Source organism: Ornithorhynchus anatinus, chromosome 9, assembly GCF_004115215.2.
Source record: "Ornithorhynchus anatinus isolate Pmale09 chromosome 9, mOrnAna1.pri.v4, whole genome shotgun sequence".
In the NCBI taxonomy this organism is placed as follows: domain Eukaryota; kingdom Metazoa; phylum Chordata; class Mammalia; order Monotremata; family Ornithorhynchidae; genus Ornithorhynchus; species Ornithorhynchus anatinus.
In genome coordinates this window covers 52,732,443-52,749,008 of record NC_041736.1, presented here as the reverse complement: position 1 = coordinate 52,749,008, position 16,566 = coordinate 52,732,443, and the positions used below count along the sequence as shown (strand labels likewise).

The following is a 16,566-nucleotide window of genomic DNA, read 5'->3' as shown; positions in this document are numbered from 1 at the left end:
CAATGAACATTTTAAACAAAAAAGACCATAATATAGCTCTCAAAACCAAAAAAGCAGTTTGGATATCCTCTCTGAGAGTTTCACAGATGGAACAAAACAGAATATGAAAAAATTATTTGGAGATTATTTGGATATATTCATCAATTATGTCTGGACTGTAAACTTCCCAAGGCCAGTCTGCATCTTCTTTGATGTGCTCCTCAAGCACATATGTGCTACACATAGGTGTCTACAAAATAACACTGATATTTGGGCTATTTTGATTTTTTTAGTGGTATTTGTTAAGCACTTACTATGTGTCAGGCACTGTATTAAATGCTGGGAGAGACACAATATAATCAGGTTGGACACAGTCCCCGCTCCACACAGTCCCCATTTTACAGATGAAGTAACTGAAGCACAGAGAAGTTCAATGCATCTAAAAAGATGTTTTAGAAGGTGCCCGGTCATTTTATGATTAAATAGAAAACTATTATAATAAAAAGGACTGAACTAAGGAATGTTAAGTCATAGGCATTACTGTGAGCCAGTTGCCTTAAACTATACTAAGAGTAGAAGCATGACAAAGATGTGATCGGAAAAAATATACAAAAGAAAATGCTAAAATTATTTTGACCATTACAGCACAAGTGCTTTAGGTATAAGCTAGGTATAAGATCAGTAAGGTTAGGCTACATGAATCTTGGCTGTTGCTATAATAACAACAACAATAATAGTATTTCAGTGCTTACTATGTGTCAAGTACTGTTCTGAGTGCTGGGATAGAAACAAGTTAATCAGGACACTATCCCTGTCCCACATGGGGCTCACAGTTTAAGTAAGAAGAAGAACAGTTACTGAATTCCCATTTTACAGATGAGGAAACTGAGGCACAGAGAAGTTAAATGACTTCCCCAAGTTCACACAGTAGAGACATGGCAGAGTCAGGATTACAACCCAGGTCCTCTGAATCCTAGGCCCATCTTCTTTCCACTAGACCATGCTGTTCCTCACTGCTTTGGAGTAGTTAGAAAAATCAGACCAATAATTTTTATTCAAATTATATAATTGGAAGATAATTTCATAAAAGAAAATGTTTACTAAAAATGGAATACATAAACAGTAAAAAAATTATAGTCAACCTACCAATAGCATCAAAGCTCTACATTGATATTTTCAGTAGCAATGAGAATCTATCCATGGCATTTATTGATCACTTACTATGAGCAGAATGCTCATTTTACGGAGAACACTGTAATAAGCGCTTGGGATAGTCCAAGTTAATACACACGGTCCCTGCCCACAAGGAGTTTACAGTCTAAAGCGCGAGGTAAACATTTGAAGAATTTAGGGGAAATGGCAGGGTAAAGAGATATGTACTTTAGTGCGGTAGGGCTGATGGTGGGGTGAATATCAAGTATTTAAAGGGAACAGATCTACCTGCATAGGTGTTGTAAGAAAGGAGAGAAGCAGGGGAAATGAGGGATAACTGGGGAACGCCTCTTGGCAGAGTTATGATTTTAGAGTGACTTTGATGGAAGGGAGAGTGGTAGTTTCGATCTGAAAAAGGAGGGAGTTCCAGGCCAGAGGGAGAGCAAGCGATCACAGGTGAGAAAAAGACAAGGCTGAGGTACAGTGGCATTAGAGGAGCTGGGTTGTGGGCTGGGTTGCAGGAAGAAATCAGCAAGGTAAGGAAGGAGAGGTAGAGCCGATTGAGTGCCTTAAAGCTGGTGGTAAAGAGCTTCTGTTTGATGCAGAGGTGTTTGGCAACCTATGGAGGTTATTGAGGAGTGGGGAGCCACGGAGCCCCATGTGAGACTGGGATAGTGTCCTGATTAAGTTGTTTCTATCCCAGCACTCAGAACAGAACTTGACACATAGTAAGCACTTAACAAATACTATTATTACTGTCGTTATTTTAGCAACAGCCAAGATTCATTTAGCCTCACTTTACTGACCTTATAGGTATAAGCGTACAGCTTTAGCTCATACCTAAAACACTTGTGCTGTAATGGTCAAAATAATTTTAGCATTTTCTTTTGTGTATTTTTTCTATCACATCTTTGTCACGTTTCTACTCTGTTTCAGTATAGCTCCACTCTGCTGCTTGGATCATTTTCTTTAAAACACTTTCATTCATTCATTCATTCAATCGTATTTATTGAGTGCTCACTGTGTGCACAGCACTGTACTAACCGCTTGGAAAGTACAATTCGGCAACAGATGGAGACAATCCCTACCAACGACGGGCTCACTGTCTAGAAGTATATCAAGGATAAAGAAATATAAAATGTAAATATCAGTATGGATCTGCCTAACTAGAAAGAAGGCCTAATGGGTGGGTCTCAGGAATCAAAATCATTGAAAATGTCCACAGTTGAGCTCTGGCATAAAATAAGCAGTGCCAATCGGGCATGTTGGGACGTATGACATCTAGAATTTCCACAGTTTGTTTTTCCGACCTTACAGTGGTGTTCCTAGGTCAGTGGGGGTCTAGGAAGCGAGTTAGGAGCCCTCTGGTTTTTAATAATTTGGAGTAAGAAAGTTTGTCATACAGGGGGTATGGAATAAAATATAGGGCTTCAGGTGGTGGCTCAATTTGCCCTCTTCTAAAGGTGCTATTCTCCTTTGGTGTACTGCCTGAATTCGTTCCTAACAGGTTATATTCCAGTTTTTTCTGCCCTAAAATGCAATCCCTTTCATTTAAACTGAGTAGCAAGTATGTTTTGAAATAACATACAGTAAAATTCATGTATGTGCCACCTGTAAAGCCTGCAATTTTTATTTTGTGCTTCAGCTCCTACTGAACAACACCTGCTAATCAGATGAGGGAGAAGTAAAATTTGCTACTAATGGAACGATTAATCTGAAATCTCACTGAAGAGATTTAGTCTGTAGTCTTTGTTATTGAAGTTCCCAGGTTATAAAATGTATTTAGAACTATATTTTATTCATCCCAATATTTAAATTGAGGTAAAATCCAGAAAATGTTTACACAGATATGGCAGGATCATCACAGCAAACTTTTAAGTCTAAAAGTAATTGCAGGCTTTTTTGCATAATGGTTATTGAAAAGATGAAGCCCACATAGTGAACCAGATAAAAGAGTTTTAAACAGCAGATTCTAAGCATAAAATTGGCTTACCAAGCAGATAAAGAAGAAAACAAAGGAAACCTAGAAATAAGCTCTCTGAGACTGAATTGCCTGTCTTCCAGGACAGGAAAAATGTTTGATTTATTTTATGGATGTTAGAAAACTGCTAGTTTAATTTCACACCACAAGGCTCCAAACAACAACAAACACTTGAATTAGAAAAACTGAATGGGGAAGTGTAATATGCACTCTTGGAGAAAATGTTCTTTTATACCACAGATATACTGTGGAGAAATAAAAATACATCTGGTATTGACTCATTTTAAATAACTTGATATCTCAACCACACATTTGTTTACTACTTTCATTTGCAGTTCCACTGACAGTTACTGCCACTTACACTGTCTTTTTTTTTTTAACAGTTATCACTACTGTATACTTCTATATCATTCATTCAGTGCATCAGATAAAGTGACACCTAAAACGTTAGAGTTTACTATGTAGAGATTTCCTTTATTCAGATACACACAGTTTATGATGAAATATGAAGACAATTTCAGGATCTCATTCATCGAAGGTCAACTGGGTTAATTTCACAAACGTTAGAAATGATAACAAACAAGCACTAGCTGTTAACTCCAGACACTATCTCTCCGAGGGAAAGGAAATATTATAATGTGCTCACACGGGCAACTTATTTTTTCCAGGGGAATCAAAGTTCATTTCAGTGATTCACAAAAGACAGCAACTGCAGGGAATATCAAAGTACTGCAGGAAAACCGGAGTATGTGAAAAATTGGAGTGATGACTCTTTATTAATGTGCCATCAATTCAATGACCGGGATTTTATTGAAGAAACATTGAATTCAAAGGATGCATTTTAATGAGCTTAATTCTCCCCTATGGGCCTGGAAGGGCATAACAATGAGCCCTCCAGGGCAGCAGCAGAAGAAAAGCCTCCCTTCACTCACCTCCCAGTTTGTCTGAATGCAGCCAAACTCCCTCTGAGCTAAAGCGGTGTTTCCTCCTCCCTAAACAAACCTAGCCTCTTACGCAGATAAAATAGGTGAAATACAAGTGCTAACTAGTAAAGCACAGTGGTTTGTAAGGAACTCCCCTGTAAGCAGTATGAAGGTAAAACACTGCTATTCCCTCCAACACTCAGATACACACACATTTCTGCACACACACGTTTCTTTAAGGACTAGAGTAGCTCTGTGCTTGCTGCTGGAAGCATAGTGACCCTCTCTTTATCCCCTCCCCTGATCAGGCCCTGATCTGTGATCTCATTACCATCTGGTTCCATCACCGGTTTGTCCGTCCTCTCGTCTCGAACTGTACTTTCCTATTTTAACCTTTCTTTCATTCTTCCAGCAGGCTCCACAACTACAAGTAATTTTGTATAATGGCTCTAGGCTGTAAACTCGTGGGCAGGGAATGGATCTACCAACTCTTGTTTTATACTCTCCCAAGCGCTTAGTATAGTGCACAGCACCCAATAAGCACTCAGATGTCATGGATTAACTGGTGGCTAGCTATGGGCAGTAGCATAAATCAAGTTTATATCTGCTTTATATCAACCCCCAATGCCATTCCTTTCCACTGGCCCACAACTGTATACAGAAACTGAGGTCAGCTTTGTTCCCCAATCACTGCGAGAATCCCTGGTCCTTTTCCAGCATTACTTTCCTTCCTCATCCCCTCGGGTACTCTCCAGCATATTCGCCTGCCCTGCTACCTGTTGAGGCCTCGAGGTCCAAACAAGTTGTTTCTAGGCTGATCCCGGTGGGTGATGACCACAGAAAGTAGCTGATAAATCCTGGATAACCACTCTTCAGGCAAACACTGTCCCCATTATTCCTCCCCATGCCTACATCACTTTAGGTGTTGGTACCACATAAGGAAGAAGAATCAGCGTGGCTAAGTGGAAAGTGCACGGGCTTGGGAGTCAGAGTCATGGGTTCTAATCCCGGCTCTGCCACTTATCAGCTGGGTGACTTTGGGCAAGTCACTTCACTTCTCTGTGCCTCAGTTACCTCATCTGTAAAAATAATCTATAATCTGGTATGATAAGGAATTAGAATGGACCAAGAAAGAAAAACAAGGGAGAGATAAGAAGTAATTAACAGTAAGTTTCCACATTATCTCAAAGACCTTGGGGTAGGTCCCAGGTAAAGTGGGGCCCAAACCGTCAATCCATTCACTGTACCCTCCTTAGTCTGTGTGCTGGAAGGACTGCTCATAGCCCATATTCGGTTCAGAGTCCGGGACTACAGATAAGGAGGGATGGTTGAGTCCTGTTACTTGATTCTGGGGTTCAAAGGGGCCCAACCCAAGATTAGGGATCTGGAGCACACCTCCAGTAAACTCGTACTAATAATGAATCCAAATTACCGATGGCGGAATGTTGAGATAGTATGAATAAACTCTTTTTAAGATTTTGATCTATCTTTGGATAATTCCTTACCTCAACTATATGAACTTACACATAATTTTTAGGGATCTCTATCACTGCAATTAAATAATTTTTTAAAATCACACAATTTCCACATAAATTAACAAGAAATCAAGGGTACAATAAACTACAATTTGGAAACATCATTTTGTTTGAGGTCCAGAGTATGCCAAATAGTTTTATGTGTTTCAAGGTATAAAAATCCCACTCCTCCAACTGCATCCATTATCAAATTCTCTAACATGGGAATCTGTCATGTGCCATTCTGAAATCTAAGAGGCCAAACAAACAGTCCTGTTTAACAACGTTTGAGAAAGGCTGAAATCATCATCAATAAGAATATGTAAAGGGAATCTATTTCATGAAGAGCACTCTATAAAGAACTTGGGGAACATCATAATAACAAAAGTAATAATAATGACAGTAATCGTTATGGTCTTTGTTAAGTGCTTACTATGAGCAAAACACTGGAACAAGCCCTGGGGTAGACACAAGGTAATCAGGGTGGACACCATCGCTGTTCCACATGGGGCTCCGTCTAAGAAACCTACAGAAGTCTAAGACCTGATCCCTGTTCCCAAGTGTTTACAGTCTAGTGGGGAAGTATCACTGACTTAAATTGAAACAATAACTATGAATGATAAACACAAGAATAAGTCAATTACAAATATAAAAATGGATAAATGTGTAAGAACGTTGAGGTAGCTGAGGGAATGGCACCTTTAGTAGGACTTCAAGGAAGGGACTTGGTTTAGTGAAGTTGAGGTAAAGAGGACACCCCAGGAGGAGTAATAAATCACAGGGTCACAGACCTGGCAGGAAGACAACCCCTTCGCCCTCTTCCCACTCATGGAATTGTTTGGAACATTCCTCCGAGGGGAGGTTGGCTCCTTAGCCAACAGGAAGAGAACTTAGCTCTCCCCATCTTCATAGTTTCTGAAATCATATTTCCTCTAGGAAGCCTTCCCTGATCAATTTCTCCACTCTGGATTTATCCCCACAACTGTTACCCCAGAACTTTGTGACAATTGTACACTTAGGTACTCTCAGCCACGTGTTGCAATCAGTCAGGGGTATCTGAGCATTTACTGTATGCAGAGCAGGGAAGTGCTTCGGAGTGTACAGTCGAATTGGAACAGGATTGCATGTTTCCAAGTAACTTATTACTTGAGCACTTAGCTAAAGAGCCACTTTTCTCCTTCCTATGTATAAATGATTTCAGAGTCTGTCTCCACCCCTTGTACTGTATGGTCCTTGAGGACAGGGATTGTGCCTACTGACTCAATTGCATTTTCCCAAGCTCTGCACTTCACTTACAGATGCCTGCAAGAAAGCGTGCAAATGATTTTGAACCGGTTGCAGAATCCCGGAGGCACTTTAGATAACCAAATGTCTTTAGAAAACTGAGGCAGTGGATTAACTGGCCAACCCTCCAGCCACCGAAGATCTTCGTTGGCAACACGGAATTAATCACCACAGAATTCTATTCCCTAACCGGTCCACTGTCCAATGTTGGTAGAAAATCCTATCAAGAAGGTCAACACTTTGGGGGACTCTCATACCCAACTGAATGCCTATTATGTGGTATAATTCTGTCCCACCCTTTTCTTAAATGGGAGTCCTGAGCTATCACGAACAAATCAAAGTGCTCCATCAGCATTCTTGTCTTCTCTTATATTGTCTAGTTGTTTTTGACCCACAGTGACTCCATGGACATTTCTCCCAGAATGCCCCACCTCTGTTCTGGTGGTGTATCCATAGAGTTTTCTTCGTAAAAATATGGAAGTGGTTTACTTCCGCACAGTAAACTTGAGTCTCCGCCCTCAATTCTTTCCCATGCTGCTGCTGCTGCCCAGCACAGGTGAGTTTTGATTTGAAGCTTACTGCTTTCCACTGGCTAGCCACTACCCAAGCTAGGAATGGAATGGTTATGCCTCTGCTTGACTCTCCCTCCCGTAGCTATGACAGGTAGAGTACTGGAAACCTTTCAGGTGCGATCCTCAGAGGGACCATTGGCATTACTTGAAGGTAATATTCAACATCAAGTGGCAAGCCAGAATCACTAACAACTCAGAAGGCAGTGTAACAGCACTGAAATTATGCTTGTTTCCACATAACTTTGCTAGGTAGAGGGGCACTGCGGCGCGTGGATGAAAGAGTACCCCAAAAGCTATTTGGTGAGCTGGACACGGAGAATGGAAACAAAGCTTGGGAAGTGGGAAGGGGAACAGCGGAAACATTTTCAGGGCTTAGTAAATGAAGTGTAAGGCAATAAACCATCCCACTAATAGTTGGGAGGCAACTACAACAGACATAATAGCACGGCACAGTGAAATTGAGAAAGGAATGACTCTTTGAGCAGAAGCGCTGAAAGGCTGATAAAGCAGTGAGGCCAATAGAAATAATACCAGGAGCTGGAAACAACCAACATGGCAGTACAACAAAGGACAGGCTGTGAATGGAGAGACTGCAAGCTCCTTACGGACAGTTAGAATGTATGATTCCCCAAGTGCTGACTACACTGCTCTGCACACAATAGATGCTCAATAAATACCACTGATTGATTGATGCACACCATGAAACCGAGACCCCCAATGGCCTCTGAGTCATACCCATCACCCATCAGTAAATTTTCCTACTAGTAGTGTCATCACGAAGGGGAACTAAATATGTAAGTATACAAGTATGTATAAATGACTGTCTGTACCAGCAGTTTCTTAACACAAGAACCATTAATCAAATGCCTCAGAACTTCAAAGATGTCACTTTCATCACCATATTCAAGATCTTAGCCAGAGTCCTTCTGGCAGACTCTAAAGAATATCATGTTTTCCCTGAATCGCAACATGGCTTTAGTCCAAAACGCCGAAGAGTCATCATGATCCTTATAGTATGACAATTACAGAAGAGTACAGAAAGAAATACCCACTGCTAAACTTTATTTAAAGATCTTAAATCATCTGACACCTCAGCCGATCCAGGTTCTGGCACATATATCAAACAAATTGATGTTAAAGTATATTGAGATCTGAGCTGAAGTTGAAAGTGTGATGTCTGAGCCTTCTCCCATCACCACAACCAAAGTAAGAAGAGCCCGGCGACAAAGGAATTGCCAAACGCTGCTATGCTTGAAGATGTAACAAGAGACCTGGAGTACAGGAAGACATTTCCAACCCACTGGGAAATTATTTCCATTTAATAGGCCGGGAACATCATTAAAAAATTTTGAAACAGTCATCAGGAAGCTACTGTGTGCTGTAGCCTGAAGGCACGTGCACAAGACGTGCAGGGGCTCATGAATCACTTTCGCAGAGTCAATCCGGGGTATTTACGGAGCACATACTGTGTGCAGAGCACTCGGGAGAATACACTTGGGAGAGAGTTGGTAGAAACATTCCCTGCCCACAAGGTATTTACAGTCTAGAGTCAATGTAGGACAAAGACTGATGATATGTATTAGGAAAAGTTATGCCTAAACCTGCGGGAAAAATCTATATACAGGCAAAAAGTTTTATCTGCCACGCAGAATTTAATGCTGTTTCCAAATCCTATCTTGGCGATACACTATTAAACACTAGTTTAGTGTAGTACCTTCAGTTCATTAGTATCCAAGTAATGCTCAAGACAAAGTAGCGTGGGTGAATGGAAGTTCACGATGAATGGTGCTAGGGTACCCAAGGAGCTTCTACATGACGAACTGAAACGGAACATTTACATGCCCACCCAAAGGGCAAAATGAATGTCTTAACCCCCTATTGAAACAATGACTCAACCAATATGGTTACAGCAGCAACTGTCAAAGACAAACCAGTATATGCACATATACAGTTTATACACATATAGAGTGATTATTTCTTAATATCCAACTAGATGGTTAGAGACAGGGATTTCAAAATAGTATGTGTGAAAATCAGTCTTCCATCCCAAATTGAAACCATAAATACTTGGCGAACTTATTTATGATGCAGTATGTTCATAATTTAAAAGCCCTATGCTATTACAAAGTGTCTAAAAACCTCCTTTTAATACTCAGTATGGGAATAAAAAATACTGCAGTTGTCCTGGCTGCAACCTTTAAATATCCTTTAGTCTTATTATGCCTTAGAGAAGCAGCGTGGCTCAGTGGAAAGAGCACGGACTTGGGAGTCAGGGGTCACGGGTTCTAATCCCTGCTCCGCCGCTTGTCGGCTGTGTGACTTTGGGCAAGTCACTTTACTTCTCTGTGCTTCAGTTCCCTCATCTGTAAAATGGGGATTAAGACTGTGAGCCCCACGTGGGACAACCTGACCACCTTCTATCCCCCCCAGCGCTTAGAACAGTGCTTCGCACATAGTATGCACTTAACAAATGCCATCATTATTATTATTATTCAAACTAAAAAAAAAAGGGGGAGGGGGTTAAAAATGCATACCTGAAAAATGCATACCATTTTTTACAGTAGAAAAAGTTTCCTCTAACATCAAGTTATAATTAAGGATTTCATTAAGTGCTCACTATGTGCCAAATGGTCTAGTAAGTGCTGGGGTAGATACAAATTGTCCTGGGGTATTTTTCTGGGCACCCGCCAGAAAGACAGATTGTTGTCTATGACATAATTCCATTAGTTTTATACACTGAGAATAATCTTCAGGAACAATGGATGAGTCTCAGATCTAATGTCCTGAAATTTCAGCTGTGAGACCCTGGATGCAGAACGGGTTACATATCGTGATAGGGATGTGGGCAGTGCCACTCCCATTCTCTCATCCCTGTCAATCACATTCTCATTGTGACAGGGAGCGCAGCAAGTGAGTACGTGGGCAGGGATGTGCTACACTGCAAAAGGCATCCAAAGATTTTTTACGTGCAGGATCCTTTTACTAGTCAATCCACCACAGCACCACAGCTCAGTAAGCAGCAGCCTCCATGGTCTTTTTCGCTCACATTGGGCAACTAATTTCAGAATTCCTGATGGACCTGACCATGTCATGGATACCCTATGCGGCTCTTTGGTCAGTCAGAAATCTTCACTACTGATAGCACTGCCCCGAGTCATCCACCTTTTGGCAGAGCTGGGACTAGAATCTCGGTCTCTTGATTCCCAGAGCTATGCTTTTCAACTGGCCCAATGGCAGGATTCGATCAACCCAATCGATCATATTTTTTCGAGTGCTGTGTGCAGCGCACTGTACTCAGTGCTTTGGAGAGCACAACATAACATACTTGGGAGGCACCTTTCCAGCCCATGATGAGCTCACAGTCCAGAGGGGAAGATAGACAGTAATATAACTAAAATAAGGATATGTACCTAAATGCTGTGGAACTAGTTCTATTAGACCGTGAGCTTGTTGTGGGCGGGGAATGTGTCTATTGTTATATTGTACTCTCCAAAGTGCTACGGACAGTGGTGCTCTGCACACAGTAAGCGCTCAATAAAAATGATTGAATAAATGAATGAGCTGAGGGAAGGGTGAATAAAGGGTACAAAGCCAAGTACGAGGGCGACGCGGAAGTGAGTCGGAGAAGAGGAAATGAGGGCTTATTTGGGGAAGGCCTCTCCGAGATGTGCTTTCAATAGGGGACGTATTCCCCAGGGTATGATTTAATTACAAACATTCCCGTCTCAAAATCCTAATATGTAAGAAAACAAAATCAGGACTTTACCTCGAGTCTTCCATAAGCACATCCTAGGAGCAACAGGTTAGCTCTGTCCTTCTCACTGGAAATAGGAGACCAAGGCCAGGCATCGTCACTAGCTGTTGGCCACCAGCAAATCACCATATCCTGAACGGAATTGATAGCTAGGTGTCGTTCTATCCTTCTACTTACTGGTCCGGGTATTTCATGGTAGGAAATCTAGTAACAAAAACAGGCAAGAAGCATTTCTTTTAAAAGTTGCAAAGTATGATGAATAAACCGTCTTCTGCATCAATCATTCATGGAGCACTTACTGTGTGCAGAGCCACTGTACTAAATGCTTGGGACAGTACACTATAACAGGGTTGGTGCATACACATGCCAATAACTCTCTTACCACTTATAGAAAGACACACCCTCAATCAAATTCCCCCCTTTTTAGTGAGGAGAGGAAAGATTTAGAAAGGAGGGAAGTGAGTTAAGAAGGAATTTGCTGCAATGACCCCAATCAATACCAAAATGTACAGTCATGGTTGCTTGACAGCACCAACCTACACACGGGCTTTAGAACCAGCCACAATAAATGACAGGTTCAAGGCTGTTTATGAAGAAGCTCCCTCTACTGTTTCGGTCAGGGCACCTAATGATAAAGATGACCCACAAACATTTTGAAAGGAGAAATCAACCATTTAGGCAAAACTATTTGGTGTGTATTTACATTTTTGGAAACGGAAGAAAAGCTACGGTATCACGAAGCTCATACAGTCGAAAACCATACCTCCTTCTAGGGGAAGATATGAGGAATTTATTATTCTAACTATGTTATTTGGGAACATGGTTATTTCAAAACACGAGCAGTGCACCATCTGGGTGACACATGCCAAGGAAATATAGATTGCACCGCATTTCTGCTTAAGGAATTAATGGAAGGTTGATAGCTAGGAAGAAAAAAAACTATCTTGCCATTGCTGGTCAGCAATAATCGAACCACTTTCTGAGGATTAAGCGCATGGCTAAGCCTACTGGACCAGACACTAGCAAAGGGCAGGGGGTCCTCTTATCAGAGAAATGCTTCTGGAGCCAGTCTCACTACATGACAGATTGCTTTCATATTCCTGTCTGCAAGGCAACAAAGGATGGCAGTAATGCGATAATGCCAGAGTGCAATGGGTGTTAAGAACCCGTTGCATTTATGTATTGTATTTAGTAAATAATCAGGCTCATCCAAATTGTGATCTCACCACTCAACCAAGGCCATTAAAATCAAGGTTAATGCTTTAATAATCCTTTGCTGTTTTTTAGATGGTCAAAAAGAACCCTTTTCTATTTGCATGGCCATAATATTATTGACCTCTTCATCCCTCTGAATACACATCAAAAGGAACCAAAATCAAAGTAATTACCAATGTTGTTCTCTCATGGTAAACATTTAACTCCTTGTACTGTTCGTTCACTGTTCAGTAAATTGAAATGGATTAAAAGCCAAAGAAGGGAAAACTTGTAAAAGGTCAGTAGTTTCAATATCGTCACCCTGCAATTTTCACAGCCAAAAATTCTATCCATTTAAAAACACAAGTATGGAAAATTTGTACAATTTTAAACAGAATTCTATCATCTTAGCTTCTTTTTTACAAATGTCAGTGACAAGAAGACCATACTCAAATATGCTTTACGCTTTTAAGTCAGATGTATGCTGATGGAAAAACCACAATATCTCTATCTGAAAGAAAGCTACAATAAATTTTATGAATCCTTGGAAAAATTTATTAGCCTAATTTTTAATCAGCTGTATCTTGCTTGAGCAATTCACCGAATAGTTTTCTGTTCAGTAAGGGGCAAAGACATAGCTGCTGGCATCTTGACTCTTGCCATAATCCTGTTCACTGTGAATGTCTAAAATATAATATCCCTTACTAGCCCTACCCACAGCACCACTATCTTATAATTTAAAACCCAAGAGGATATATAAAACAAAGTACGTCACAGATTCTGCTTAATCCTCTTATTACTTTACAAATATGCAAAAAAACCTGTAGTCTTTGCTTGCCCAAATATCTGCATCAGTACGACCTGACTAGAAATAGGAGCTTTAAAAAGAAATGGTGACTTCTGCAGTTCTAGTAATGATTCAGAATGTTTATGCTCACTCCCTTGAACTCAACACAGCATAACAAGGGTGAAAAAAAAAAAGACTACAACACAACAAAAAACTATCGTTCCCCTCCTGTTGCTTTTCTGACCTGACTTTGAGCATCAAACGTAAGGTCTATATTAAACTACTGGCCCATAGAGGAATGTAGTTTTTTCCAATTTTGAACAGGACATCACTGACGGCGAAGTTTCCTTAAAGATGAGGGGGACCAAAGAGGTTGATTTGAGACTGAGAGTTCTGACCAAAGCTTGGGGTGAGGAGCCAGGTCGACCGAGGCAGGCCAATACCAACTGGGTGGGATCTGACCAATGATCCCTGCAGCTCCTATTGAGACGTGAGCAGTAGCAGACTCTGGCCTCCGGATGTGGGACGTGGGGATTCTGCAGAGGCTAAGGGGTGGGGGCATCAGGCTAGTGTCTATCAACTCGGTTATACAATACTCTCCCAAGTGCTCAGTACAGTGCTCCGTACATAGTGAGTGCTCAATAAATACCACTGAATGAAGGAGGCTCTGCTCTGCTCTCTACCCATTCTCCTTCCCTTCTTGAGAGAAAGCCTCTCTCTGTCTGCTTCAATGGGTTGGAAGAAACAGCAGCATTAAAGGACTCGACGTGCTTGACGTCAAGAGAGCTGTGACTTCGGTGGACAATTTGGGTGCTGGAAGCTTCTCATCTCATGAAATACCTTACGGAAGTCAGGAGTCAGAAGGTGTCCTGGTCTCAAAATGGACAAAAATGGTCACTGAAGTGACAGATCTTAGAAGGAAAGGGGCTTCAGAGAGACCTCCTCCAAGACTCCCCAGAATCCTTTGCAGTTTTGAGTCTATAGCTACTGTGTGACCTTGGACAAGTCACTTAACTTCTCTGTGCCTCGGTTTCCTCATCTATAGAATGAGGACTAAATGTGTGTTCGCCCACCTACTTAGTTGATATGTCACATTTGGGCCAGGGACTGTGTCTAACCTGATGATCTTATAACTATCCCAGTACTTAGTACAGTGCTTGGCACACAGTAAATGGTTAGCAAGTACTACTATTATTATTATTATATATACTCCTTACTTATGGTCACAACTGAAACATGCCCAGCACGTGCTTGGTTATCCAATTGTTGGATATCCTTGAATGTCCTATCTCCTTAGATGTCCTACTTAACAAAAGAGTGTTGGGGAGAACATATTTTGGTGCTTGTAGATTAATTTCATTCAATGACTTCCTTGTTTGTAATCCTGATCAACCACCTGATGTTGAATATGGTACATGCTGGAATAGCTCAAACGTTTTGGGTAAGTGCAGATCTCACAACATATGAGCAACATGGCTAGTTTTGTCTATGGCCCGATGCCATGTTGCAGACATACTCTTGACAGTATTCCAAAATAATGCTTGCCTTTTTTATTTGTTACTTCTACTTCCCTGCCTATTTTTGCAAAACTGGACACTGTACTACCATAATGGGAATCTGACCATTTATCTCAATTCTCAGTGAGATATTCCTACATCTACTATGAAAGCTGAATAGCTGTATTTCAGATATAGAAATTGGTCTTACTTTGGTGGATATAAAGCTTATTATTTAAACAACAGCTAAATATGTTAAAGCACTTGAAGAAGTTCATACTGGTCTGGTTTAATGCTACAGTATTTATATGAGATTTCTTAAATAACTGCCCTAATACACTTTAAATATTTATGTCTTGTGTTGATTAAGCAAATATAATTCACAGTGATTTCCACTTAGAGAAAGCAAAGCTGCTGTTATACAATAGTAGTAACTGCTATTTGTTAAGCACTGACTATGTGTCAAACACTGTATTAAGTGTTGGGGTAGATACTAAATAATCATGTTGGATCAGAGTCCCTTGTCCTACATGAGGTTCCCAGCTACGTAGCTGGGAAAACAGATAATGATTCCCATTTTACAGATGAGGAAACCAAGACACAGAGAGGTTACGTGACTTGCCCAAGGGCACAGAGCAGGCAAATGACTGGGAGAGGATTAGAACCCAAATCCTCTGATTTGCAGGCCTGTGCTCTCATAATGAAGTCTTCAAAAGCACAACTGAGCCAATAAAGAGAAAAATATTATGCTAATTATGGTTTTCCTGTACAGTGTAAAGTTTCTATGGAGTAATTTCCTCCCTTAAGAGAAAGATCTCACTGTAGTTTGGCTCTAAAAAGGGCCCATTACAAAATCAGAATTAAGGGCTTCCCCACCCCCCACAAAAGCTTGATAGAATAATTTGAGCAATGGATCTAAAGAGTAAATGGCAATTTACTAATGAATAATGGGTTTAAGGACATGAAGTTGGATTCTAAACTCTCCCCCTTACCACCAGATAATATAAGGGATGGCACAGGTGGGCATCTTTTTTAAGTATACTATGTAATATCAGCTCAGTTCCTGGTGAACAGTGAACTGTCGCAAATCCAAGTTACAGAGGCTGGATCAATCTCGCAAACACAAGCCTCTGCTGAAAGGAGGCCTTGAACTGAAACAGCCTAGAAAATGTATTAGATAATCACCCTAGCAGAGAGTATTCCTTGCAAGCAAGTTAAAATGTAATACAGCAAAACTTAAACACATTTTTTTAACTGTTTTGCAGATGTGATGTCTCTGATACAAGGAAATAAGTTACCTGGAGCAAGAGAAGGGAAAGATACAAGCAGACTAAATTATCCTTTTTATATCTTCCCATTACATTTGGGGTAGCTTGGCCTTTGGGAGTGATTTTTCCCTTCTTTCTTTTACCTGTGAATTGGAGACAACATAGCCTTCTGGCCTTTTTAAGATGAAAGCCTTAAGAAAGTATTTGTTTACTATAACTAGACAGAGGCCAAAATCTTTGAATAAAAAAGTTATTTTCACCTTTATCATTGAATATCCACTTCAATTCTAATACATGTGTTAATGTTAGACACTTTGGCAACAGAAGAAAAAAATATTCAAATTTCTAGTAACTCAGAGGAACCCAGTATTAATGTCCCATTTTGTAAAGCTGAAAAGACTAATCAATATAGAAGATAAAAATGATCAAAACTAATAAAAGTATCATCTTACATAACATTCTACCAAATGTTAGTAGCTGATAAAGTTATTTTTAGGCATGTTTACTTCTATACCTTACAATCCAAGGTTGATAGTTTTTCCATTCTTTTGTTTAAATCAGGAGAACCTGCCTTCTTGGTAAACTGAATAAAGCAGAGTTTGTTTTGCTCCAGAAAGGACAAGATGATGAAATTGTCTGTAAGGACAGCTAAAAAATAAAGC

At 40.5% G+C, this 16,566-nt stretch overlaps 1 protein-coding gene across 7 annotated transcripts in view; it reads right to left on the bottom strand.

Annotated features, from left to right (window-relative positions):
- The window catches only part of LOC100082296 (WD repeat containing planar cell polarity effector), a 193,954-nt gene that overhangs the window by 104,751 nt on the left and 72,637 nt on the right, over positions 1-16,566 (bottom strand). For 6 of the 7 annotated variants that reach the window (XM_029072178.2, XM_029072180.1, XM_029072177.2 and 3 more), the window contains 2 exons: positions 16,419-16,552; positions 11,172-11,363 (listed from right to left, as the gene is read on the bottom strand). In XM_029072178.2, coding sequence (XP_028928011.1) covers positions 11,172-11,363; positions 16,419-16,552 — 326 coding nt within the window. The remainder of the gene's footprint in view (positions 1-11,171; positions 11,364-16,418; positions 16,553-16,566) is intronic. The other variant, XM_029072181.2, reaches the window with a different exon arrangement.